The following is a 27712-nucleotide window of genomic DNA, read 5'->3' as shown; positions in this document are numbered from 1 at the left end:
GGCCTTCCTGCTGCTGCTGCTGGCGCTGCGCCTGCGCCGCTGGCACCGCCGCCAGCTGCTGCCGCCCGACAGCGGCGCCTTGCGCGGCGTGCCCGTCTCTCACTTCGTGGGCATCGACGGCGTGCGCGCCTTCCTGCAGTCCTACTCGCACGACGTGTCGCTCACGGCCGACTCGCGCAAGAGCCAGCTGCGCTTCTCGGCTGGCAGCTCCTGCGGCACCCTCCCGGCCCGGCCGCCGCCCGACGAGCCCGCGCCGCTGCTCGGGGAAGAGGAACCTGCCAGCGGCTTACCCGTGGATCCCGCTGCTGTCCCGGTGAGTTCCCGCACAAATTTTTCTCGTCTTTGCTTTGTTCTATTGCTTGTCTACTCTTTTTCGGCGTTTTCCGTGTCATTCAGAGTGATATTTGCTGACTAGGAAGACAAAGTATTTTTTAGGGACCTGCTAATCGCGGGGCTTTTTGCCACACCATGGTGGATGTGCGGTCGGGTCTTGGCTTCCCAGTATTGAGGGATGCATGATAAGGGAGACTGATCTTGGCTGGAGAATGTTTTTGAAAATAAGTTGTTTCTGTATCATATGATTCTAGCTGCCTTAGCATCTTTTGAAAGACTAGTGTTTCACCTCCCTCCTACTTCTTCTGTTAGAAGTATTTAGCAGACAAATGTTTCTTCCCTCTTAACACAAAGCTCTAAAGATACCAGTTGAACGTTGTAGGTTATCCTGGTGCATGTTGAAGGGAAACCCTCTGAATATCTGGTATTTTGATGGAAACTGCTTTCAAAGTATCAAGGTCGAGTGACAACATGCAATTTTTAGAGGCAGGAGATGCAAGTAGTAGTCTCTCTGTGTGAAAGACTGTTAAGAGATGATAAGACAAGATAAGGTGAGTTTTCAGTGTTGATCTGTAGTATGATGTAATGCAATTCTCTCCTTCCCAAATATAAGTGGCTTAATAGATATTACTGATGTTCTGTGAAGAACTGGTCTGTTTACACATTATTGCAATCTATTTAATGTATTGCAATATATTTAATGTATAGTCAATATATTCAATTAATAGAATTATATACTCTAATCTGAAATGTCACAATGGGAGCTCTGCAATAAGGAAATTCTTTCCAATCCCAACTTTTATTACCTAGATTATGTATATTCTCCAAGAGCCCTAATCTAGATGACTGGTAATTCCTTCATTTCTCCATACGTTATCTATTTTCTTGTTCTTTGTACTGATCTCAAGCTCAGCCTTTGTATCTGGTAGTATCTGGTCACATCTCTTACATTTACCTGGCTGTCCCATACATGCGTTTCATTTTTACAACTCAACAGGGAAAGACATTCATAGATGTGTTCTCTTAAATGACATTCATAGATGTGTTCTCTTAAAATTTTAATGGGATAATTTGTCTTATTTCTCACATGCAAACATGAAGAACTTAAATGTTAGCCATGGTAAGTGTTCTCTGCAACTTTTCTTGCAGTGGAGTACCTCTGCTAATGGTAAAGGTCAGAGAGACCCATTCAATTTGTATCGAGTTTCAGGAGATTCTTGCAGGTGCAGTGTATGAGGAAGCACTGCTGGAGAGAAAGCAGGTGGTTTTTTTCACTTTCCTAGTCCATTGCTGAAGTCCACAAAATGAATATGCTCAGATTATAAATGGCCAGGCTGTGGATTCATAAGTTTGCTTTCCTATAAAGGGGTACTCTCTGTGAAGGATAATTAAACTGTTAACTTGTTTGTCATGACCAGGTAGATGTGGGCCTGGTGTGCCTGAAACTTTATCTGAAAATGTCTCTGGAATCACTGATCTTACTTGTAACATACTCATGGTGAACAGTCAGGAGAGATTGTTCCCAGGGAGAGATTGGCCCCTCAACAGGCCAAGGGGCGTCCTATGATACAATGATGTGGGTGTGCCAAGGCCTGTGCCACTTACACCAAGTGCCCTTTTCCTGTGTCCAGAAAAGGATGGCAATGCACCAATGAATTTGTCTGTAGCAATGCCCAGGGAATTGCATGCTTCAGGGGCTCTGTGCTTACAGAATGCTGAGGGAAATGTCATTTCCCCAGCCATATGTCCTTGTTACAGTTCTGATGTAGAGTTTCACTGTGTTTGTGCTCAGCTTTCCCAAGCTTTGAGCAAAGCTTCAGATGTTATTAATGCTCTTGCTTGTTGATGTTACTGCTGATGTTTTGTTGGTATTGCAGTTGGTAGGATTGCAGGGATGGGAGAGTCTAATTTACCAGCAAAGTCTGGGTTTGGGGCTTTGTGTTTGAAGCACGTGCCAGAAAGTCACTCATTTTATCCTGTGTCATGTCTGATACAGCTCTTCCCATTGAGTGGTAGCTCTTGGATGTGGGCATAAACTTCACATTAATGGTTCCAAAGTGACATATATTCAAAACTGTCCATGAGCTTAGGAGGAATGAAGACATCTTTGAGTTGATTCTGATCTGAGTCTTTAACTGACCTGCAAAGTGCTTATGACTCTTTACACATGTTACATTTCTTCAAGTATCAGTGATGAGCAGAGTCCATATGTGCGGACCTGTGCTGTAATCCCTGTTCTCCATAAAGAGAATTTGTGTGGAAACCTTCTTCCAGTGGTGTCTGTCTGCAAAGGGGTCCCTGTTGGGTGATGTTTGAACATTCTGCCTGCACAGAGACAGGGCTGGTGGAAGAGTAGCTGAAATATCTCAAGGGTTGGTGTAAATATTCAGTTTTCCCTAGCTGTTATATGGATCACATAGTTATGGTTCTGTGCTTTTTTCTTTGTTTTTCCTCAAAACTAATTACTTGGAGTGCCTTAACTCTAGATATGAGATATGTTTCTTTTGTACCTGTTACAGCTGACACACGTTAGTCTTTCAAACTTAGGCCTGTAAACATAGGTCTCCAAACACAGGCCTTTAAACTTGGGCCTTCAAACTTAATTTAGGCCTACAAACTTAATTTAGGCTTTCAAACTTGGGCCTTTAAACTTAGGCCTTTAAACATAGGCTTTTGAATTGGGCCTTTAAACTTAGCCCTTCAAATCTGTGGGGTATGAATAGGCCACATAGTAGAAAAGCTGATGAGAACTCTTGAGTGTTTATTGAAATGAAGTCACACTGGTAGTCCAGAACAAGATTGCAAGGTCTCACTTCCAGCCTGAGACCTCAGTGTGTTCCAGGAGCTCTTGGGGATGAATTTCCTTGCCTACAGAGAAGCCAGAGTTTTCCCTGGTGAGTTTCTCTGAAAGAGCTCCTAATGCATCCCTGCATTGCTTGTGTGGTTTTCTTTCCTGGAAATGTTATTACAGCTGATGTGGAATGAGGACATGTGAGAGGGGTCCATCTATGTTCTAATTTTGTCATATATCAGAGATGTAAAAATGACCTCAGGAGCAGTCACATCTTTGTGGATCCGTGCATAAAAGAGGGGAAGTGCATAGCTTGATAAAGAGTTCATTAAAGTAGTAATTCTATTTTCCACCTTAGATCTCCCTTCAGGCCCTGTTTCCTGGAAGGCCATGGTTCATTTTTCCTTCCCACTTGTGAGTGCTGCTTTGTAGGAAATAATAACTTCCCTTGAGAACCAAATGAAGACAGAATGTTGTGTGTGGGGAAAATGAGAAATTGCTGAACTCAGGTGGGTAGCTGTAAAATGCTGGTGTCCAATTCCACTCACCTGGGGATTCTTCTTGTGTCTCTGAGGTCTGCACAGCCTCGTGCTGCTCTCTGTGGTTTCCTGCACTGCACAGGCCCTGATGTGTCACAGGGGCCAATGACTGCCCCCACGTATGGCAGTGGGAAGGATTTGGTTTGGCTTCTTTGATTTGATAAGTGCCAAGGATTTCTGTTGTTCTGCTGCTTGGTAAAGTCATTTAGTCCAGTCAGAGAGACGTCATCATCCTTTAATATTCCTGCAGCTTGCCTGGCTTGAAACTTGCGGCCTCAAGGAGTTTCCATGCACTCTGGAAAAGAATTTTTAAGGCTGTGTTGTGGTAAAACACCAGAAAATCACAGCACTGAAATATCTCCCCCTCTCTGATGGGGTCAGATGGAATTTTGGGTTTGTATACAAATCTTCAAATGTCATTGAAAACCCATCAGCTGATTTTGCAGTCTTAAAGTGGATTGGGGAGATGTAAGGACTTTTGCCTATGGGCTAGGAAAATCAAAACAATGGAAATACTCAATGAATTATTGTAGCAGGCCAAATTTCTGAGTTTCCACCAAAAGCAGAGAAGGTTTTTTGTATGGAAGGAGAGTCAGTGTAAGGATGGACACAGGGCAGAAACTGCACTGCTTTTAACATTCTTATTCTCTGGCAGGTATATTTGTCCACTGCCACTTATCTAAGAGCACATCCACTGCTTCTGGGCTTCACATTTCTCCACAAGTGTTAATAATTGTAGAAATATCCTTTCGATTTACGCCAGTTTTACACAGGAGGTGGGCAAACAATATCTCGGGTACCACTGGAACAATTAAATTGTAAAGCATCTCAGCAATCTTCTTTTAAGATTTTGGCTTTGTGTCTTTGACTGTACATGAAAGAACCAATCAGATTTTTGGAACACATATTTGGATTCTGATTTTCCTGCCATCTCAAACCAGAGAGTGAAAAGATCTTTGAAAAGGAGTAATACTTGTTTCAAAGTCTATTGCAGCTACGAATATTTAGATCGTTATAAAAGGGATATTGCTGCTGTAATCATAAGGGTTGCTACTTGTCTTTAAGAAAGTTCTTCTGCGCTGGCTGTTTGCAGTCGGCGAGAGCCCCCGGGGCCGGTGCAGCCGCCGAGCCCCGCCCAAAGCCGGGCCCCCTTGAACGCGGCCATCGGCGGCTGCAGTGGCGAGGCGGCGCCTCCGGGTGTCGCTGTTGGCAGCTGCCGAGCGGCGCTGGAGCCGCCGCCGCCGCTGCCGCAGCCGCAGAGTCCTGCCCCCGCAGGCTGATCGCTCGCCCGGCGCCGGCCGCAGCAGCAGCGGCACCGCCAACAGCAGCAGCAGCAGTGGCGAGAGGCGGCGAGAGGCTGCGCGCCGACCTCGGTGTCTTTCAGCCGTGTCTGTTGTGGTCGGCGAGAGCGGCTGGAAGGGAGGCAGGGCAGCGGCAGGAGGCAGGAGCGCGGCGAGCGCAGTGAGCAGAGAATGGCGGTGAGGCGGCGGCAGAGGCGCGGGCCGGGCGGCGGGCGAGCGCTGCTGGCCGCGCTGCTGCTGCTGCTGCTGCTGCTGGGCGTGTGGGGCCGGGCGGCGGCCGAGCGGGTCCGCTACGCCATCCCCGAGGAGCTGGGCAGAGGCTCGCTCGTGGGGCCGCTGGCTCGGGACCTGGGGCTCAGCGCGGACGAGCTGCCGGCGCGCAAGCTGCGGCTGAGCGAGGAGAAGCAATACTTCACGGTGAATGAGGAGAACGGGAACCTGTATGTGAACGAGAGGCTGGACCGGGAGGAGATGTGCGACGAGTCGGCGACCTGCTCTGTCAGTTTCGAGGCGCTGGTGCACAACCCTCTGAATATTTTTCACGTCGAGGTGGCGATCGAGGACGTGAATGACAATACACCGCAATTTCTGCGAGACAAATTTCAGCTGGAGATCAACGAGTTTACCTCTCCCGGCGCCCGGTTTTACTTGGGCACGGCAGAGGATCCGGATGTGGGTAGTAATTCGCTACAAGGCTACGCGTTGGAGGCCAACGGGTATTTCACAGTGGAGGTGAAAGAGAGCCAGGATGGCAGAAAATCCGCGGAGTTGGTGCTGCGGCACTCACTGGACCGGGAGAGCGAGCCGAGCCTGCGGCTGACGCTGACTGCGCTGGATGGCGGAGACCCGCCCCGGACTGGCGCCGCCCAGCTGTGGATCAACGTCACCGACGCCAATGACAACCCACCCGTGTTCGCGCAGGACCGGTACCGCGTCAGCCTGCGAGAGGACACGCCTCCGGGATCGACGGTGCTGAACGTGTCAGCCTCAGACGCCGATGCAGGCGCCAACGCACGCATCACCTACGGATTCGGAGAAATGCCGGCTAAAGTGCTTGAGAAGTTCACTGTAGATGCCCAGAGGGGGACGATCACGCTGCAGGACGCACTGGACTTTGAGGACACGCGCGCGTTCAGCCTGGCTGTGGAGGCGACGGATGGTGGGGGTTTGGTGGCGCACTGCCAGGTGGAGGTGGAGGTGCTGGACGTGAATGACAATCCTCCTGAGATCAGAATTCTGTCGCTCTCGAGCCCGGTGCCTGAGGACGCGCCTGCCGGGACCGTGGTGGCTCTCTTAAACGCAAATGACCCAGACTCCGGGGAGAACGGTCAGGTGTCGTGCAAGCTGTCGGGAGAGGCGCCGCTGTCGATCGTGGCGTCCTCGGGCGGCTCGTACAAGGTGGTGACATCGGGCGCGCTGGACCGCGAGCAGGCGTCGGAGCACCGGGTGACGGTGGTGGCCCGGGACCGGGGCAGGCCGGCGATGTGGAGCAGCACGGAGCTGGTGCTGGAGGTGTCGGACGTGAACGACAACGCGCCGGAGTTCGAGGAGGCGGCGTACAGCGCGTACGTGGCGGAGAACAACGCGGCGGGCGCTCTGGTGCTGCGCGTGCAGGCGCGGGACGCGGACGCGGGCGCCAACGGGCGCGTGAGCTACTGGCTGGCGGGCGGCAGCGCGGGCGCGGCGGACGCGGCGGCGCTGGTGTCGGTGGAGGCGCGGAGCGGCGCGCTGTACGCGCAGCGCTCCTTTGACTACGAGCAGTGCCGCGAGTTCACGGTGGCCGTGCGGGCGCAGGACGGCGGCTCGCCGGCGCGCAGCTCCACGGCCACGGTGCGCGTCTTCGTGCTGGACCGCAACGACAACGCGCCCAGGGTGCTCTGGCCCGCGGCGGCAGCGGCGGCAGGAGAGGGTCCGGGAGGGGCGGCGGCGCCGCCTTTCGACTTGGTTCCGCGCTCGGCCGAGGCCGGCTACCTGGTGGCCAAGGTGGTGGCGGTGGACGCGGACGCGGGGCGCAACGCGTGGCTGTCGTACGAGCTGGTGCAGGCGTCGGAGCCGGCGCTGTTCCGCGTGGGGCTGCACAGCGGCGAGGTGCGCACGGCGCGCGCCGTGGGCGAGCGGGACGCGGCCAAGCAGCGTGTGGTGGCCGTGGTGAAGGACCACGGGCAGCCGGCGCTGTCGGCCACGGCCACGCTGCACGTGGTGCTGGCCGAGAGCTTGCAGGAGGCGCTGCCGGAGCTGAGCGAGCGGCCGGCGGGCGCCGAGGCGGCCGAGGCGGCGGCCGAGCTGCAGTTCTACCTGGTGCTGGCGCTGGCGCTGCTGTCGGCGCTCTTGGTGCTGAGCGTGGCGCTGGCCGTGGTGGCGCGGCTGCGCCGGGCCGGGCCGCCCGCCGTGCTGCGCTGCCTGGGCGCGCAGCGCTTCTCCCTGGCCGGCGCCGCCTTCCCGGCCGACTTCTGCGAGGGCACCTTGCCCTACTCCTACAACCTGTGCGTGCCGGCGCCGGCCCGCACCGTGCCCGAGGCCGCTTGGCCTCCGCCGCCGCCGGGGGTGCCCATCCTGTCGGCGGAGGAGCTTCTGGGCGGGGATTCCCGCCACAAGCCGAACCCGAGCTCCAACGCCATCGAGGGAGAGGTGCCCGCTAATCCCGACGCACCGCAGGTCTGTAAAACCGTACGGTTCTGCTCTTCTCCTTGAGCCTTTCTTAACAGGCTTTTTCGTTTCCGTCAAATTGATACGCTTGTCGAGACCGGGGCGTTATCTGTTGGTCAAAACTATTTCGGTATTTACTTCAAAAGGGGACATGCACCTGGCCCTGTTGATCGAAAAGTTGCATGTTTTTCTAACCCTCTTCTGCTTGCCTTCCCGCTTTCTGAGAGAAGGTTGCTTCACATATTGTAGGTCTAGTGAGGCTGACTGTTTTCTTTCCCTAACATTATTTTTTTGATGTAAACCCAGGATTTAATCCTGCTTCCAAAATTGCCGTGTAGTGTCCCATGTTTTGAGTGAATGCAGCTGCAGAAAAGGCAGCATTGTTGGGACGTATGTGTATTTCCCAGTCATGATTTTTCAAAGGTTTTTTTAACAATTATTTTGTAGTTCAACAGAGAACACGGGTTCTTGCTCTTCAGAAGAGATGCGCTGGTTCTGTGTGACATAATTCTGAAAAGGGATTTATTACTTTTGGTTTGTTGGGTGGATGGGGCATGTGTTTGCTTGTTATTTTGGGCTTCTTTTCAGAGATGTGTGCGTTTTCGACATAAGAGGAGAGTTTTCATGTTGTTCCTTCCTGCTGGAAGAGTGTCGAGTGTATTTGGGGATAAGTTTTCTTCAGGAGTGGTAGGCGGGGTTGGTTACTTATTCCAGTCATTATTTATCTCTGAGGTTCTTTCTGCAGAGCAACGAGTTCTCCTCCTCTTCCTCCTCTTCCTCCTCTTCCTCCTCTTCCTCCTCTTCCTCCTCTTCCTCCTCTGTTCCACCCCAGCTGTTTCCCTTGAATCTTTCTGAAACATTGCTCTCTTTTCCTTGGGTTTACCCGGGTGGTGTAGGTGGCAATTGCTGGTCCATGTCTCCGCGAAGGAATGAAAGAACAGGGTGATCTCTTCTTCTAAGAACAGGCAGTTAGCCATAGCGCTTGATTCTGCAGTGACCACAGCTCCAGATTCATCTAAGAGGTTTTGTCTGCATCTCTTGAGCTCACTAAAATCATGTTAGTTATTAACTGTGATGGGGAATCATAACTGTGCAGGAGATTCACTGTTCTTCATGAAGGAATCAGGGAAATAATGCAGATTCTAGCTGTTGGAGATTTTTCCTTAATGATCTGTTTATCCTGAAGCTGTATTCTGGGACCTGGTTAAAAGCTGGCCACATACCCCTTGTTTAACACCTTTTCGGTCTTGGACTCCAGAAAGACTCGTTTCTCATGGATAGAAAAATGACAGGATCTCCATTCGGAGTAGAAGAAGAGACTGTCACTCATCTTGTGCGTGAACGCTGTTGCAGAAAAGGCAGGACTGGTACCATTAGAGGCGGGAGTTAATTCTGCTAGTTTTCTTTTTCCTGTCTGGCTAGTAGTTCCCTCTTTTTTCTTTCTTTTTTTTTTTTTTTAATAATTTCTAATATTTATGTTATACACAGGTGTAAATGAAGACTGAGGACTCAGACGAAGAAAAAATCGTTGGTGGTTTGTTTTTATTTTTTGGGGTTTTTTTGTTTGTTTGTTTCAGAGCCTCTTTTCTTTTCTTTTTTATAAAAAGAGAGAAAAGAGAGGAATTTTTACCCTGTATAGAGAATTCGTTCTCTTAGGGATTTTGTTTCTTTGTTTCTTTTCTGGTTGGTTCCCCCTACCACCCCTCCCTCCCCAGTATCTCTTATGCATGTCTTTTTAAAAAGATAATAAGGCTCTAAGATCCAAATATAGATATCAAATGCGTAGGAGATTCATCAATTGACACTTTAGGCACTTGAATAAGCTCTTCTTTAAAAGTTTTCATAGGCCATCGGAGTCTAAGGTGCGCAGCTCTACTTCTATTTTCCCGCTGCCTTAAAGTATTTTATTGAAAATGTGCCATAGCTACATAAATACACAATAATTAGAACAAGGGTTTGCTTACGAGCGTCAACACTATCGATCTTAATTTCTGAGAAAAGAAAAGCCTCTTTCTGGGGTTACAGAATGACTTGATTGAATATAATTATGTATAAAATCGATAGGTTTATCAGGTGCTTTCCTGCATCCTGGGTAGCTGCAAACAGAGTTGGCACAGAGTGATGAAGTAACTGACAGCTGTATATCAGAGACGGCTTTCTTCTGCCACCCTTGCGCCGGTCATTCCATCATATTGGAATGATGGAATAAATATTTCTGATGAAAATTTTAGTTTTGTACTACTGTGTTAGGACTCGTAATACTCCGTCCGTCCTATTAAAATAAATACATTTCACTGCGTGCAGTGCCGGGAGGAGGCTGCGGGCGCCGCTGTTGACCGAGAGGAGCGAGAGGAAGCTCGGAGAGCTGCAGCCCCGCCCGCTGCGGACCGGCTCTCTCGCGGTCCCTGTGTGTGAGTCTGCGGAGTAGCAGTTGCGATCGCCCCCGCACTGGAGGACGTGCTGAAGGGGGTCGGAAAGGCCTGCCAGGAGCGGCGGGAAGCAGAGCGCCGGAGCTACACCGTGAACCCGATCGGTGAGCGGCAGGGGAGAGCTCCCGACAGGGTTGTCGTGCCAGCGGCGGAGATGTGCGAGGCGGGGAGGCGCTGGGGCCGGCGGCAGCGAGCTCTGCTCTGCGCCGTCCTGCTGGCGGCGTGGGAGGCGGCGTGGGGGCAGCTGCGCTACTCGGTGCCCGAGGAGATGCCCAAGGGCTCGTTCGTTGGCGACGTGGCCAAGGACCTCGGGCTGCAGCTGCCGGAGATCCGCGATGATGCCGTCCGTGTTGTCTCAAAAGGTAGGACTCAATATTTCGCTCTGCACGGGAAGACGGGACATTTAGTGACGGCAGAGAGGATCGACAGAGAGCAGCTGTGCGAGAGTGTGCAGAAGTGCGTGCTGCGCTGTGAGCTGATAGTGGAGGGGGAAATGAAGTTCTATGAAATAGAAGTGGAAATCACAGACATTAACGACAACGCACCCAGCTTCCGAGAGACGGAAAAAGAATTGAGAGTGAGCGAGATGACTGCCCCGGGGTCACGATTTCCCCTTCGACAAGCACAGGATCCAGATTCGGGCCGGAATTCCCTGCAGAGCTACGAGCTGAGCGGTGACGAGCACTTCTCGCTGGCTGTGCAGGCGGGCCCCGGCGGCGATCAGCGTCCCGAGCTGGTGCTGGCGAAGGCGCTGGACCGGGAGGAGGCGGCGTTTCACGAGCTGGTGCTGAGGGCGAGCGACGGCGGCGATCCAGCACGGACGGGCACGGCTCGGATCCGCGTGACAGTGCTGGACGCGAACGACAACGCGCCCGTGTTCAGCCAGGCGGAGTACACGGTGCGTGTGCCCGAGGACGTGCCCGTGGGCTCTGTCCTCGTCACTGTCACGGCTACGGACGCCGACGAGGGTCTGAACGGGCAGGTGAAATACAGCTTCCATAAAATTTCAGACCGAGCCTCAGAACTTTTTGACGTGCACCCTAAGACAGGAAAAATAACCGTTAAAAATGCTGTGGACTTCGAGAAAATCTCCTCTCATGAACTTGAGGTTCAGGCCCATGATGGAGGAGAGCTTTTTGATACGGCGAAAGTCATTATCACAGTGACAGATGTCAACGACAATGCACCCGAGATTTCGGTTCGATCAGCACTGAGCGAGATTTCCGAAGACTCCCCAACGGGGACCGTGGTGGCACTGTTACATGTCCAGGATGTAGACTCTGGGGCTAATGGCGAGGTGCGCTGCTCGCTCGACATGGACATCCCGTTCCGGCTGCAGACCTCGAAAGGTAATTACTACAGCATAGTGACAGCGAGGGAGCTGGACCGGGAGCAGGTGTCGGAGTACAACGTGACGGTGCGGGCGGCCGACGGCGGGTCGCCGGCGCTGCAGAGCAGCGCGGTGCTGGCGCTGCGGGTGCTGGACGTGAACGACAACGCGCCGGTGTTCTTGGAGGAGCGCTACAGCGCGCGTGTGGCGGAGAACAACGCGGCGGGCGCGCTGGTGCTGACGGTGCGCGCCACGGACGCGGACTGGGGGCAGAACGCGCGCGTGCGCTACCGGCTGGCGGAGGGGCGGGTGCGGGGCGCGCCGCTGTCGTCGTACGTGTCGGTGCAGGCGGAGACGGGCGCGCTGTACGCGCTGCGCTCCTTGGACTACGAGCAGCTGCGCGAGCTGCAGCTGTGGGTGCGGGCGGAGGACGGCGGCGCGCCGGCGCTGAGCAGCAACGTGTCGGTGCGGCTGCAGATCGTGGACGAGAACGACAACGCGCCGCAGGTGCTGTACCCGCCGCCGGCCGCCGCGGCGGCGGGCTTGGGCTCGGGCTCGGTGGCGGCGTGGTCGGGCGTGGAGCTGGCGCCGCGGCGGTCGGAGGCGGGCGCGCTGGTGGCCAAGGTGGTGGCGGTGGACGCGGACGCGGGGCAGAACGCGTGGCTGTCGTACGAGCTGGCCAAGGCCACGGAGCCGGGGCTGTTCCGCGTGGGGCTGCACAGCGGCGAGGTGCGCACGGCGCGCTCGCCGCTGGCGCGCGACGCGGCGCGCCACAGCCTGGTGGTGCTGGTGCGGGACCACGGGCGGCCGGCGCTGTCGGCCACGGCCACGCTGAGCGTGGTGCTGGCCGAGAGCGTGGCCGAGCTGCTGGCCGAGCTGGGCAGCGCGGCCGACGAGGCGACGTTGCCGGCCGAGCCGGCCGCCGGCCTGACGCGCTGGCTCGTGCTGGCCGTGGCCGCCGTGTCGTGCCTCTTCGTGGCCTTCCTGCTGCTGCTGCTGGCGCTGCGCCTGCGCCGCTGGCACCGCCGCCAGCTGCTGCCGCCCGACAGCGGCGCCTTGCGCGGCGGGCCCGTCTCGCACTTCGTGGGCATCGACGGCGTGCGCGCCTTCCTGCAGTCCTACTCGCACGACGTGTCGCTCACGGCCGACTCGCGCAAGAGCCAGCTGCGCTTCTCTGCCGGCAGCTCCTGCGACACCCTGCCGGCCCGGCCGCCTCCCGACGAGCCCGCGCCACTGCTCGGAGACGAGGATCTTGCCGGCGCTCCCCCCCTTGACCCCTCCGCTGCACCGGTGAGTTCCCCACTGTTTGGACGACGCTTCCCTTTCTCACTTCCATCCTCTTTCATCCCATAGTCTCTGCTCTAAAAGAGAGGCGGTGGTCCTTGTTTCAGTCCTCACACTTATACGTGGCGGGGATATGAGGCAAGAGCAAAGATTGTGTTGCTGGCTTGAGGTTCACATCTGGTGCTTTTAATTCATCTCTGTGTTTCACGCTGGTTACTGCCCCAGTCTCTCCTGAAGTGCAGCTTCCCCTTCGCCTTTACAATCTTGGTGTTTCTTCTTTGAAGTGCATGTGGCCAATCTGCTTACATATTACGAGCGTACAATAACAAAGTCCGCCTTTTGAAGGAGTTCTCCATCTGTGTTATTATTATGCAGTGTGTCTCTCTTCCTTGCCGAGGCAAGCAAGTATTGGGAGCATTATGTTTGCCTTTGTATTTATTTGCAGCTTGATTAGATGTATTAAACTAATATGTTAATGACAAAGTTGTAAAATGTCAGCTTTAGGAGGAGGAAAAGGATTGTTGATTACCCACTCAATGCCTGTGTCATAACCTTGAAGAGTTTTTGGTGATTACTATATTTCTGTGAGTCCTAATCTCCTTCATTGTTTCTTGGGAGGTTCCAACTGGTAGACCATTTTCTATGATAATATCTGATCAGATCTTGTTGATGTTGTTGCCTTGTTGCCCTCGAGCTGAAGGTGTCTGAGCTGATCCTTTTCATCTGTTTTTTTTTCAGATCTGTATCTCTCTTATGAATTTGAGAACATTTTACATTTCTTTGAGTAGTGTGAAAAGGGGAGAAATGTCTTTCACGTGTTAATGTTTTGACCTTTTTTCTTACATAAGGAGAAGATGTGCACACAACTATTTCAGAGATGTCTGTTTGCTAAGGCAGTTTTGATGTTGTGTGGTGTTTGGGCAGGGTGAAACAAGGACAAGTGGTTTCGTCAGTTTGCTTTCCCATTTCTCATGTTTTTCCCAAGGAAGGTGGTTGAATTCTGCCTTGACTGTTACTCTGAGGTACAGGTGGGCCAGTTGTGTGTTTGATAATGTGTCTGGACATGTCAGCAGAATCAATGCTCTTGCTTGTCACACCTTCATGGTGAGCAGTCAGTGCAAGATCAGCCAGAGAGTGGCTTAAAGCAGGACAGGAGAGAGTTGGATGTTCCACCTGGCTGGGTCTCTTCATGTCGTGGTCATTGCTGAGGCCTTGCCACTTACACCAGGTGCCCTTTTCCTGCATCCATGAAGGGGAGGTCAATCCTCTGGTGAATTTATCTACAGACATTTCCCAGGGAAGTGCAAATTTCCTTCAGAAATTCTGTGTATAAGAACTGCCACATGAAGCATCATTTTCCCAGCTTTATGTCCTTCTGTGTCTGGATGTAGAATGGCACCGTAATTGAATTATGCTTTTCTCAGCCTTGACCACCCATCAGATGTTATTAATGACTCTTGTTTTTATGAAGTAACTGTTGGTGTTATGTGTTGAGTGAGTAAAGGCTGTGAATGCAGAACAGGGAGGAGAGAGGCTGGCATATTACCAGGGAAAAGGGTGAATCAAAGCAGTTTTACCTGAGCAATGATTTGATACTGTGCCCAGTACCAAGGCCTGTGCCACCATTTCTGCAATCCTGTTTTCTCTGTTTTTAAAGACATTGTAAGTTCTCTGATCATAGAGCATTTGTGCAATAACTCAGCATTTAGAGAGATGATGCATGGGTATGTGCTGTGCATGAGGAATTTACATGGCTTAGAGAATCACCATAAGAGGTGTCAAAAATTGTTTTAATAGGATTTTGTAGAGTGCTAGGAATGTAAAGGATGAGAGGGTACTTCTGCCAGAAATTCACTTTTCATTTGAAGTATTTGCAAGAAACTTACTAATTTAATCCTCTCTTATGTCTTATCGGACTCTTCCTGAGAATGCTGGTCCTAGGATGTAGACATAAACTATGCATTAACTTGTGCAGAGTCAGACATCTTCTGAAATGCTCATGTGCTGACAAGGAATGATGCTGTGTTTCAGTTGACTTTGAAGACTGAGACTTTAACTGAGCCACAGGTAGCTTATACCCACTGGAACATTTTCTATTCTGATGCATGCATCTGTATTATGGTCCTCATTCTCCATAACAGGGGTTGTGTGGGAAACATGTCTTTCAAGGATGTCAGTCTGCAAAGGTAGCTATCCTCCTGTGTGATATTTGGGCATGCCAAAGCATTCTGTCGCACACAGATAGGACAGGTTTGCTTGGCTGTGGCTTGAAATGCCAAAAAGGTTTGTGGAAGCATTCAGTTTCCCATTGGCTGTATAAATCCCATTGTTGTGCTCCTGTGCATTTTCCACTTCTTCTTCAAAGAAATTACCTGCAGATCTGTGCCTGCTGAAACTAGATACTCCTCCCTGTGTACCTGCTGCATATGACACAGCCTGAAATGTTAAGCCATAATTGCTTCACTTCTGAGCTCTTGTCATTCCTTCCTTGTTGCTTTTCGTCTTCTACAACTGGGTCTCAGTTTGCCTGATGGGGCTGGAAACGGAGACCTGTTTAAATTAAGGGGCTGTGGAGCAGTTTCTATTCACACCTGGAGGGTGTTTAGCTGCCAAGATAAAGACTTTGATATTCTTCAGGTTTCATAAAGTACTGCTGATCTTCAGAGTGCATTTCTTTTTCACTTGTAGTTGACATAAGACAACAATATTCCAAGCAGCTGGATTTGTCCATGGTGCAACTGAATACTGTGAATGCAGAGCAAGAGGTTGAATTCCTCCTAGGAAATTAGGTAGATTAATGTGGTTTTGACTGAGGACTTGTTTGATTTCATGGTGGGCCATTTTTGGCTGTGATCCTGGTTTTCCTGTTTAGAAAGGCAATGGGAGGCCTCTGATAACAGAGCATTTGTCCAATAGCTCTGCATTGTAGAAGGCTGACACCTGGTTAGATGTCATCCATGAATGATTTGGATTGTCTGAAGAATCTCTGTCAGAAGTTTTAGCAAAAGTGGCTGATGTTGTGGAAGTGTGTCTTGAACAAAGTTTGGTGTCTGTCCAGCTGCACTTTATGGAGGCCTCAAATTGGACCTGTCCAAAGATCTTCCTGCCTCGAGGAGCAAGCATGAGAGTTGTCCCCAATAATGGGAGATCATCACCACACAGCCATGCTGCCTAGCAGGGAGATGTCAGAATGTAAATATGGCAGCTCCCATTGGCTTTATGGGATAAATTGTTTGGTTCAGAGTCAAATGGCATAAACCAGGAAAGGGCTGAATGAGACTCCTCGTAACCACAACTTCCTTTATTTGATAGAGGAGCCTGGGAAAAGACCCTTGCACATCACTCTGCTCCTTGGAGAGTTTTCTGGAGGAATTCCTCCCCAGTTTGTCATGTTTCCAATTCATATATGAAACCTCTTTATCTAAATTCTTTTCCCCTGGAATGTTGAAATAGAGAGTTTGTTCAAATTTGTACTAACACTTCCTTTTAGACATTTTTCCCTGGAAGGTCATGCTTCTTTTCCCCTGGATTTGGACAGTGCTTTTGCATTAGAAGCTGTCAGTGGAGGTTTTTCTGGAATACTTACTTTGGTCACCTAAGACAAAATTCTATGTGTGGGGATGAAGAAACATAGTGTAAAAGAGAGCCTGTTCAACTTTCTCACAAAACTTACCTTGAGAAAAAGGCCCATAATTAAGCATTTAGAGTCAGGGCTTCTTACCCTGTGGTCCAGAGTAAGATCTCAGGGTTGCAGCTGGAGACTTCAAAGACTTCCAGGTACTCTCAGACATGAATTTCTGTGGTCAAAGTGAAAACTAAGCTGTCCTCCTGGTGGGTTTCTCTGAAAACACACTTAATGCATCCTTGCCTTGCTCATACAATTGTTTTTTCTTTCTCCTCTCCATGTGGATGTTTAATTAGAAGTAGTGGCAAAACTCCATTTGCCAAGGCCTTGTTCTCTAGTGTCTGTTTAGTCACATTGTAGCTGGTGAGGAAGGCAGGAGATGAGAGTGGCTGATCTTGAGTTCTAGTTCTGCGTGAACAGATGTAAACATGCCTTTAGAGTAAGTCACAATTTTGTGGAACAGTGTGTGCGATAAAAGAGGGGAAGAGATTCCCCATAGGGAATAGTTTGATGACCATGTCACTGTTGGATGACCACTCCTCTTTTAGTTGGTCCATGTATCATTCCTGTGCTTTCAATAATTATAATTCTTCTCAGAATGGTGTTGATCAGAAGCTGTATCTCCTTTATGTGCATGATCATGATGCATTATCTTCTCATGAGGTATTTTTGTTAATGATGAGGGCATGAACAAACCTGAAATTCAAACATGGTTTAAGAGAAATGAGAATGATGACATATGGGTAGAATAATTTATAAATGGGAAGAATGGTTTATAATTCCTGTGGAAGCACTGGTGCATTTCCAGAACAGGACCCACTCCTACATTGTCCAAAGAACTTCACAGTCTCATTTGTTCATTCAGACACTGGTGACTTTCAGGTGCCTTGTAAAAGATCTTTTTAAGGCAGAGATTTGAGAATGCACCAGTGTATTGCAGGAGTCCACTATTTCCCTCAGAGAGGCCAGTGACAGATTTTGGGTTTGTTTCTAAATTTTCAGAAATGAGGGAGTGATTTGAGCTTCTGCCTTGCAAAAAAGACCTGGTGAAGAGCACTGGAACACAGCCCCACCCATTGCTGACTCCAAGTGGGGAACAAGCATAAAAAAGATGGAGGAGCCTTATTCCATAGCAGCAGTCACCTCTGGACCCCTTCTGCCAAGCTCCAGAGCACAGTACATATTGCAGAGCAGAGATAGCCAGTCCAAGTCACTTGGAGATTGTTCTTATTTCTTGGGGACTGCAGGACTACATTCTCCTCTGTGTGATTTCCTGCACTGTGCAGACCTGGATTTCTCACAGTAAGGAACAATCAGCCCCATATGGGGCAGTGGGGGATTTTTGGGTTGCATCTTTGGGTTATTAAGTTCCAGGAAGCATTGTTGTTCTGAAAAGAGCAATATCTGGAGCTTGGTAAAGTAATCCAGTACAGTTAAAAGACACCTAGCAATCCTCTGAAATCAGTGTAATCTCAGGGATTCCGTGAGTTTCCTGGTTCTCTGGGCTTGAGCTTTTAGGGAAGAGTTGTGGCAAAGCAGGTGAAAATCATAGAGCCAGGATACCTTCCTCAATGAGGTCATATGGAGTTTTGGATTTCTATATGAATCATGAGAAATGACAGTAAAATTTTCAGTTGATCATGCTGCTGTTAGATGGGCTGACCAGATGATAGGGCCTTTAGAAGCTCTCCAAATCAAAGCAGGAGAAATATTGTAACAATCCCTATGAAAAGCTTTGAAGATTTAACCATCCACCGAGACCACTGAGAGTTTCTTCCCATAAAAATGTAGTGGGTGCCAGGATGTGCACAGTGCAGAGCCTGCATGACCTCGCGCTTTGCTTTCTTCTGGCAAGAGCATAAAGTGAAACGGGTCTGAATGCAGGTCCAGTACCTCTGAACTTAACATCTCTCCCTCGGTGTTAATTGTTGTCCAGAATCAGAAACAGACCTGAGCATTTTAGAGTAATGTGAACTCGTCTGTGTAGGCTTCAGTGTCAACTGAGAGGAGGAAGGTGAAATACTGGGAAAGATTGTAAAGATTTGCAAGTTGGCATGAAGAGAGATAGACAGGGTTTGAAAAGAGATGCAACTGGATTGCGCAAATTTATATTTTGCCTCTCTGGTCTGGTTGCAACCCCACAAGGGTTGTACCCATGAGTGGGAAGGTGCCTTGCACGCGCGCCGGGAATGAACTTTCTCAAGGCGGCTGCAGTGGCGCGGCGGCGCCTCCGGGTGTCGCTGTTGGCCGCCGCCGAGCGGCGCTGGAGCCGCCGCCGCCGCCGCCTCCGCCGCCGCCGCCGCCGCCGCCGCCGCCGCCGCAACGTCCTGCCCCCGCAGGCTGCTCCCTCGCCCGCCGCCGGCCACAGCGGCAGCGGCATCGCCAACAGCAGCAGCAGCGGCGAGAGGCGGCGACCCCAGTGTCTTCCAGCGGTGTCTGTTGTCTCTGGCGAGAGCGGCTGGAAGCGGAGGCAGGGCAGCGGCAGGAGGCAGGAGCGCGGCGAGCGCGGTGGGCAGAGAATGGCGGTGAGGCGGCGGCAGAGGCGCGGGCCGGGCGGCGGGCGAGGGCTGCTGGCCGCGCTGCTTCTGCTGCTGGGCGTGTGGGGCCGGGCGGCTGCCGAGCGGGTCCGCTACGCCATCCCCGAGGAGCTGGGCAGAGGCTCACTCGTGGGGCCACTGGCTCGGGACCTGGGGCTCAGCGCGGACGAGCTGCCGGCGCGCAAGCTGCGGCTGAGCGAGGAGAAGCAATATTTCACGGTGAGTGAGGAGAACGGGAACCTGTACGTGAACGAGAGGCTGGACCGGGAGGAGATGTGCGGCGAGTCGGCGACCTGCTCTGTCAGCTTCGAGGCGCTGGTGCACAACCCGCTCAACATTTTCCATGTCGAAGTGGCGATCGAAGACGTTAATGACAATTCCCCGACTTCAGTAAGTCTGCTCTGAACCTCGAGATTAGTGAATGGACATTTCCCGGTGCTCGTTTTCAGCTGGAGATGGCCCATGATGCAGACGTGGGCAGCAACTCGCTGCTGACTTACCAGCTTACCAGCAACCCATCCTTCTCTCTCGCCATGAAGGACAGCCCGGACGGAAGCAAACCGGAATTAGTTCTGGAGAAAGCATTGGACCGGGAGAAGCAGAGCTCCTTTGAGCTGGTGCTGACGGCGGTTGATGCCGGGGATCCCGTGAGGTCCGGGAGTGTTCTGATTTGGGTCAATGTGACGGACGCCAACGACAACGCACCCGAATTTGCACAGGACCGGTACCGCGTGAGCCTACGAGAGGACCTGCCACCAGGTTCAGCAGTACTGAACGTGTCAGCCTCGGACGCCGACGCCGGCAACAATGCTCGCATCACTTATGGCTTCGGGAAAATATCGATCAAGGCACTTCAGAAGTTTATGATGGATGCAGAAAGGGGGTCTATTACGCTGCAGGAGGCACTGGACTTTGAGGACATGCATATGTTCAGCCTGGCTGTGGAAGCAAAGGACGGAGGGGGCTTGGTGGCACACTCCACGGTGGAGGTGGAGGTGCTGGACGTGAACGACAACCCACCTGAGATCACCATTCTGTCGCTCTCGAGCCCAGTACCTGAGGACGCTCCGGTAGGCACCGTGGTAGCCCTGCTAAAAGTGCGGGACAGAGACTCCGGCGAGAACGGTCAGGTGTCGTGCGAGCTGTCGGGAGAGGCGCCGCTGTCGATCGTGGCGTCCTCGGGCGGCTCGTACAAGGTGGTGACGGCGGGCGCGCTGGACCGCGAGCAGGCGTCGGAGCACCGGGTGACGGTGGTGGCCCGGGACCGGGGCAGGCCGGCGCTGTGGAGCAGCACGGAGCTGGTGCTGGAGGTGTCGGACGTGAACGACAACGCGCCGGAGTTCGAGGAGGCGGCGTACAGCGCGTACGTGGCGGAGAACAACGTGGCGGGCGCTCTGGTGCTGCGCGTGCAGGCGCGGGACGCGGACGCGGGCGCCAACGGGCGCGTGAGCTACTGGCTGGCGGGCGGCAGCGCGGGCGCGGCGGGCGCGGCGGCGCTGGTGTCGGTGGAGGCGCGGAGCGGCGCGCTGTACGCGCAGCACTCCTTGGACTACGAGCAGTGCCGCGAGTTCACGGTGGCCGTGCGGGCGCAGGACGGCGGCTCTCCGGCGCGCAGCTCCACGGCCACGGTGCGCGTCTTCGTGCTGGACCGCAACGACAACGCGCCCAGGGTGCTCTGGCCCGCGGCGGCGGGAGAGGCTCCGGGAGGGGCGGCAGCGCCGCCTTTCGAGGTGGTTCCGCGCTCGGCCGAGGTCGGCTACCTGGTGGCCAAGGTGGTGGCGGTGGACGCGGACGCGGGGCGCAACGCGTGGCTGTCGTACGAGCTGGTGCAGGCGTCGGAGCCGGCGCTGTTCCGCGTGGGGCTGCACAGCGGCGAGGTGCGCACGGCGCGCGCCGTGGGCGAGCGGGACGCGGCCAAGCAGCGTGTGGTGGCCGTGGTGAAGGACCACGGGCAGCCGGCGCTGTCGGCCACGGCCACGCTGCACGTGGTGCTGGCCGAGAGCTTGCAGGAGGCGCTGCCGGAGCTGAGCGAGCGGCCGGCGGGCGCCGAGGCGGCCGAGGCGGCGGCCGAGCTGCAGTTCTACCTGGTGCTGGCGCTGGCGCTGCTGTCGGCGCTCTTGGTGCTGAGCGTGGCGCTGGCCGTGCTGGCGCGGCTGCGCCGGGCCGGGCCGCCCGCCGTGCTGCGCTGCCTGGGCGCGCAGCGCTTCTCCCTGGCCGGCGCCGCCTTCCCGGCCGACTTCTGCGAGGGCACCTTGCCCTACTCCTACAACCTGTGCGTGCCGGCGCCGGCCCGCGCCGTGCCCGAGGCCGCTTGGCCTCCGCCGCCGCCGGGGGTGCCCATCCTGTCGGCGGAGGAGCTTCTGGGCGGGGATGATTCCTGCGACAAGCCGAGCTCCAACAGCAGCGCCATCGAGGGAGAGGTGCCCGCCAATCCCGACGCACCGCAGGTCTGTAATGCCGCGCGTTAGTTCTTTTATTGAGCCTTTCTTATAATCGTCCTTCCCCCGCTTTTTTTTCTCAGCATGGTGTTCATGAACAGTCTTCATTTGTGTCTCAATGTAGCCTCGGAAAGTTTTGATCTTTCCTTGGTATCGGCTTCCGTTTCAGCGGAGATGCTTCGACTATAACTCTTTTTTTAACTTGGAGCACTATTCCCATTTAGGGGATTATATCGTTGTGGGAAACACCCAGCACTCCCTATGAATTAAGGAAAGTAAGAACTTGAATTAAGGAAAGAGCTATGCTCCTCCATGGAGAGCAGTAGGCTAGTTGTAGTAGCTGCTTCTTCCTTGGTAACACAGTCACGTACAATGGAAGATGTTTTGTCTTCAAAACTCTTGCTCTATAAATTAAAATGCATTTCCAGGGCTGATTCTGTGTAATGGATTTGGACAGAAAAAAAAAAAAAAAAAAGAAACAAAAAACAACCTCTACCTGGTTATACTGTAGCTTTTTTCTTTCCTGGTTTTGTTCAGAAACAGTGCTTTTGAGACTGGTTTATAGCTTTACGCAAATTCGGTTATTAATTGTTTGGGGGGGTCTTGCCTATTGGACTGAAAAGAAACATTTGTGGAATGTTTTGTTCTGCATTCTGAGTGAAAGAAAATAATGTCACTCCTTTGGAGTGTACTCCAGTAGTGGCTGGCTTCATTTTTGCATCCTGGCTGGCAGTTCCTTGTTTTACTCTTCATGATATTTATTTCATACAGAGGTGAACGTCCAGAAAGGTTTGCTTCACATGTTTTTCCTTTTCCTTTAGTCTTTACCCTAAGGGTTTGAAATGTACGGAGATGTGGAGTTTTTGCAGAATAACAGGATTTTAAAATTCTGACTCTTTACAAGGATTGACATCTGAGATAGGAATATAGGACAGTATCAAGGAGATTAGCCAAATGACAGTTCAGGAACGTGAATCAAACTCATTTGTACACTTTCCACGGGTCATCAGAGTTTCGAGTGGGCAACTGTACTTTTCTTTTACTGTTCTACAAATCTTTCCTTCAAACTATTCCTGTGATCTTTTCCTAATACACTTAAATGCTTTACAAGTAGATCCTTGATAAATTCTTTTTCTTGTGACTATAGAATTACTTGATTAGGTGTAAATGTGTCAAAAGTAAGGAAACAAATAACTGAGGATGCCGAGTTTAAACATTTCATTCTTGATCCCTTAGAGTTTCCTTTTGGGAGTATTAGCTACATCTTTATTTCTATCTATAATAATCATATAACAATTACCTCCCTGACTTCAAGAAGCAAGCAATTGTTCTCTTTCTGCTTACGTTAATGAGCCTAATAGATCAGGTTGTTGGTGTGTGTGGATGTATGTTTTCAATCTCGCGGTTGTTGAAGAGATTTTTGAACAAGCGGGGTAAGACGAATGGTAATCTGGAGCTTGAAATGGTAAAAATATGCTTTCATTTACATATATTGCCATTAGTAACATATTAGTACCTCCTGTGGTTGAAGAACCACCTCCACGGAATGCCTCTACCATTCCTCCCGATCGTGATCCCCTGAAGGATCAAAGCAGAGGTCGGCTGGAGAAAAGGCGGTGCAGAAGGTCACCGCTGTACGGGAAAATTGTTTCCGTAGCAAATATCCGGTCAACGCGCGCTGCCCGTGTGCAAGGCAACGCCGGGCAGCGCTCGGTGCCTGCAGTGCCGGGAGGAGGCTGCGGGCGCCGCTGTTGACCGAGAGGAGCGAGAGGAAGCTCGGAGCGCTGCAGCCCCGCCCGCTGCGGACCCGCTCGATCAGTCGCTCTGTATTAGGCTCGGCGACCGAGCGCTCTGCGATCGTCCCCGCTCTGCTCAAACGTTCCGCAGCCAAGCTGGGGGACGGCTGTCGGCGAAGCGGCCTGGAGCAGCGAGACGGAGAAGCACAGTTAGGCATATCGGCAGTGGATGGTGTGGAGCTGCTCTCGGTGTTGCGGTGCTGCGGCCGAGATGTGCTCGGCGGGGAGGCGCTGGGGCCGGCGGCAGCGAGCTCTGCTCTGCGCCGTCCTGCTGGCGGCGTGGGAGGCGGCGTGGGGGCAGCTGCGCTACTCGGTGCCCGAGGAGATGCCCAAGGGCTCGTTCGTGGGCGACGTGGTCAAGGACCTGGGGCTGCAGCTGCCGGAGATCCCAGACCGCGGCATCCGCATTGTCTCCGAGGGTAAGGCACAGTATTTCGCTTTGCGGGAAAAGACGGGACATTTAGTGACGGTGGAAAGAATCGACAGAGAGCAGCTATGCAAGAGCGTGCAGCAATGCGTGCTGCGCTGTGAGCTGATAGTGGAGGGAGAAATGAACTTCTACGGAATAGAAGTGGAAATTGCGGATATAAACGACAACTCCCCCAACTTTCAAGAGGAAGATACGGATCTGAGACTGAGCGAAATGACAGCCCAAGGGTCTCGATTTCCCCTGCCAGAGGCTCATGATCCAGACTTGGGCCAGAATTCCCTGCAGAGCTACGAGCTGAGCGGTGACGAGCACTTCTCGCTGGCCGTGCAGGCGGGCCCCGGCGGCGATCAGCGTCCCGAGCTGGTGCTGGCGAAGGCGCTGGACCGGGAGGAGGCGGCGTTTCACGAGCTGGTGCTGAGGGCGAGCGACGGCGGCGATCCGGCACGGACGGGCACGGTTCGGATCCGCGTGACGGTGCTGGACGCGAACGACAACGCACCCGTGTTCAGCCAGGCGGAGTACAAGGTGCGTGTGCCCGAGGACGTGCCCGTGGGCTCTGTCCTCGTCACTGTCACCGCCACTGACGTGGATGAGGGGCTGAACGGACAAGTAAAATACTCTTTAAAAAAAAAAAGTACTTCATCGCAGATATTCCATCTGGACTCTGAGACGGGAGCAATCAGCCTATTGCAGAGCCTGGACTTCGAGGAAGACTATGGCTACGAGCTAGACCTGCAGGCATATGATGCTGGGGCTCTTTACGATAATGCAAAAGTCGTGATCACGGTGACAGACATCAACGACAACGCACCAGAGATTTCCGTGCGATCGGCACTAACGGAGATCTCGGAGGATGCCCCCTCGGGAACTGTGGTAGCCCTGTTGCATGTGCAGGACCGGGACTCGGGGGCCAATGGCGAGGTGCGCTGCTCGATTGACGGGGATATCCCTTTTCGGCTGCAGAGCTCTGAGGGTAGCTACTACCATGTGATGACAGCGAGAGAGCTGGACCGGGAGCAGGTGTCGGAGTACAACGTGACGGTGCGGGCGGCCGACGGCGGGTCGCCGGCGCTGCAGAGCAGCGCGGTGCTGGCGCTGCGGGTGCTGGACGTGAACGACAACGCGCCGGTGTTCTTGGAGGAGCGCTACAGCGCGCGTGTGGCGGAGAACAACGCGGCGGGCGCGCTGGTGCTGACGGTGCGCGCCACGGACGCGGACTGGGGGCAGAACGCGCGCGTGCGCTACCGGCTGGCGGAGGGGCGGGTGCGGGGCGCGCCGCTGTCGTCGTACGTGTCGGTGCAGGCGGAGACGGGCGCGCTGTACGCGCTGCGCTCCTTGGACTACGAGCAGCTGCGCGAGCTGCAGCTGTGGGTGCGGGCGGAGGACGGCGGCGCGCCGGCGCTGAGCAGCAACGTGTCGGTGCGGCTGCAGATCGTGGACGAGAACGACAACGCGCCGCAGGTGCTGTACCCGCCGCCGGCCTCAGCGGCGGCGGGCTCGGGCTCGGGCTCGGGCTCGGTGGCGGCGTGGTCGGGCGTGGAGCTGGCGCCGCGGCGGTCGGAGGCGGGCGCGCTGGTGGCCAAGGTGGTGGCGGTGGACGCGGACGCGGGGCAGAACGCGTGGCTGTCGTACGAGCTGGCCAAGGCCACGGAGCCGGGGCTGTTCCGCGTGGGGCTGCACAGCGGCGAGGTGCGCACGGCGCGCTCGCCGCTGGCGCGCGACGCGGCGCGCCACAGCCTGGTGGTGCTGGTGCGGGACCACGGGCGGCCGGCGCTGTCGGCCACGGCCACGCTGAGCGTGGTGCTGGCCGAGAGCGTGACCGAGCTGCTGGCCGAGCTGGGCAGCGCGGCCGACGAGGCGGCGTTGCCGGCCGAGCCGGCCGCCGGCCTGACGCGCTGGCTCGTGCTGGCCGTGGCCGCCGTGTCGTGCCTCTTCGTGGCCTTCCTGCTGCTGCTGCTGGCGCTGCGCCTGCGCCGCTGGCAGCGCCGCCAGCTGCTGCCGCCCGACAGCGGCGCCTTGCGCGGCGGGCCCGTCTCGCACTTCGTGGGCATCGACGGCGTGCGCGCCTTCCTGCAGTCCTACTCGCACGACGCGTCGCTCACGGCCGACTCGCGCAAGAGCCAGCTGCGCTTCTCTGCCGGCAGCTCCTGCGACACCCTCCCGGCCCGGCCGCCTCCCGACGAGCCCGCGCCACTGCTCGGAGACGAGGATCTTGCCGGCGCTCCCCCCCTTGACCCCTCCGCTGCACCGGTGAGTTCCACACTGTTTGGACGACGCTTCCCTTTCTCACTTCCATCCTCTTTCATCCCATAGTCTCTGCTCTAAAAGAGAGGCGGTGGTCCTTGTTTCAGTCCTCACGCTTATACATGGCGGGGATATGAGGCAAGAGCAAAGATTGTGTTGCTGGCTTGAGGTTCACATCTGGTGCTTTTAATTCATCTCTGTGTTTCACGCTGGTTACTGCCCCAGTCTCTCCTGAAGTGCAGCTTCCCCTTCGCCTTTACAGTCTTGGTGTTTCTTCTTTGAAGTGCATGTGGCCAATCTGCTTACATATTACGAGCGTACAATAACAAAGTCCGCCTTTTGAAGGAGTTCTCCATCTGTGTTATTATTATGCAGTGTGTCTCTCTTCCTTGCCGAGGCAAGCAAGTATTGGTAGCATTATGTTTGCCTTTGTATTTATTTGCAGCTTGATTAGATGTATTAAACTAATATGTTAATGACAAAGTTGTAAAATGTCAGCTTTAGGAGGAGGAAAAGGATTGTTGATTACCCACTCAATGCCTGTGTCATAACCTTGAAGAGTTTTTGGTGATTACTATATTTCTGTGAGTCCTAATCTCCTTCATTGTTTCTTGGGAAGTTCCAATTGTAGACCATTATCTATGATAATATCTGATCAGATCTTGTTGATGTTGTTGCCTTGTTGCCCTCGAGCTGAAGGTGTCTGAGCTGGTCCTTTTCATCTGGGTTTCATCCAGATCTGTATCTCCCTAATGAACTTGAGAACATTTTACGTTTCTTTGAGTAGTGTGAAAAGGAGAGAAATGTCTTTCACGTGTTAATGTTTCGACCTTTGTTCTTACATAAGGAGAAGATGTGCACACAACTATTTCAGAGATGTCTGTTTGCAAAGGCAGTTTGGGTGTTGTGTGGTGTTTGGGCAGGATGAAATAAGGACAGGTGGGTTCATCAGTTTACTTTTCCATTCCTCATATTCTTCCCAAGAAAGGTGGTTGAATTCTGCCTTGACTGTTACTCTGAGGTACAGGTGGGCCAGTTGTGTGTTTGATAATGTGTCTGGACATGTCAGCAGAATCAATGCTCTTGCTTGTCACACCTTCATGGTGAGCAGTCAGTGCAAGATCAGCCAGAGAGTGGCTTAAAGCAGGACAGGAGAGAGTTGGATGTTCCACCTGACTGGGTCTCTTCATGTTGTGGTGATTGCTGAGGCCTTGCCACTTACACCAGGTGCCCTTTTCCTGCATCCATGAAGGGGAGGTCAATCCTCTGGTGAATTTATCTACAGACATTTCCCAGGGAAGTGCAAATTTCCTTCAGAAATTCTGTGTATAAGAACTGCCACATGAAGCATCATTTACCCAGCTTTATGTCCTTCTGTGTCTGGATGTAGAATGGCACCGTAATTGAATTATGCTTTTCTCAGCCTCGACCACCCTTCAGATGTTATTAATGACTCTTGTTTTTATGAAGTAACTGTTGGTGTTATGTATTGAGTGAGTAAAGGCTGTGAATGCAGAACAGGGAGGAGAGAGGCTGGCATATTACCAGGGAAAAGGGTGAATCAAAGCAGTTTTACCTGAGCAATGATTTGATACTGTGCCCAGTACCAAGGCCTGTGCCACCATTTCTGCAATCCTGTTTTCTCTGTTTTTAAAGGCAGTGATATGTTCTCTGATCATAGTGAATTTATGTAATAACTCAGCATTTAGAGAGATGATGCATGGGTAAGTGCTGTGCATGAGGAATTTACATGGCTTAGAGAATCACCATAAGAGGTGTCAAAAATGGTTTTAATAGGATTTTGTAGAGTGCTAGGAATGTAAAGGATGAGAGGGTACTTCTGCCAGAAATTCACTTTTCATTTGAAGTATTTGCAAGAAACTTACTAATTTAATCCTCTCTTATGTCTTATCGGACTCTTCCTGAGAATGCTGGTCCTAGGATGTAGACATAAACTATGCATTAACTTTTCAGGGTCAGGCATCTTCT

The 27712-nt window shown here is 53.0% G+C and overlaps 3 protein-coding genes across 6 annotated transcripts in view; all 3 read left to right on the top strand.

Moving 5' to 3' along the window:
* The window catches only part of LOC115484229 (protocadherin gamma-C5-like), a 208813-nt gene that overhangs the window by 12979 nt on the left and 168122 nt on the right, over positions 1-27712 (top strand). Inside the window, exon 1 of one of the 4 annotated variants that reach the window (XM_050979640.1) lies at positions 10100-11612. The exons of 2 other annotated variants lie outside the window; for them this stretch is intronic. In XM_050979640.1, coding sequence (XP_050835597.1) covers positions 10194-11612 — 1419 coding nt within the window. In that variant the 5' untranslated portion in view covers positions 10100-10193. Of the gene's footprint in view, positions 1-10099; positions 11613-23087; positions 24677-27712 lie in introns of those variants that run through there. One more of the 4 variants, XM_050979637.1, reaches the window with a different exon arrangement.
* On the top strand, positions 5136-7655 carry LOC127060129 (protocadherin gamma-B5-like). Its single transcript, XM_050979845.1, has 2 exons — positions 5136-5381; positions 5697-7655. The coding sequence occupies exons 1-2, from the start codon at positions 5136-5138 to the stop codon at positions 7653-7655; spliced, it is 2205 nt and encodes a 734-aa protein (XP_050835802.1).
* On the top strand, positions 18798-21283 carry LOC127060128 (protocadherin gamma-B5-like). Its single transcript, XM_050979844.1, is given in 2 exon segments — positions 18798-19197; positions 19200-21283. Coding segments are annotated over 2 exon segments (2484 nt in total).

The sequence above is a fragment of the Serinus canaria genome, chromosome 13 (assembly GCF_022539315.1).
Source record: "Serinus canaria isolate serCan28SL12 chromosome 13, serCan2020, whole genome shotgun sequence".
NCBI lineage: Eukaryota > Metazoa > Chordata > Aves > Passeriformes > Fringillidae > Serinus > Serinus canaria.
Note: the sequence above shows the minus strand (reverse complement) of the source record. Positions and strands in the feature narration are given on the sequence as shown.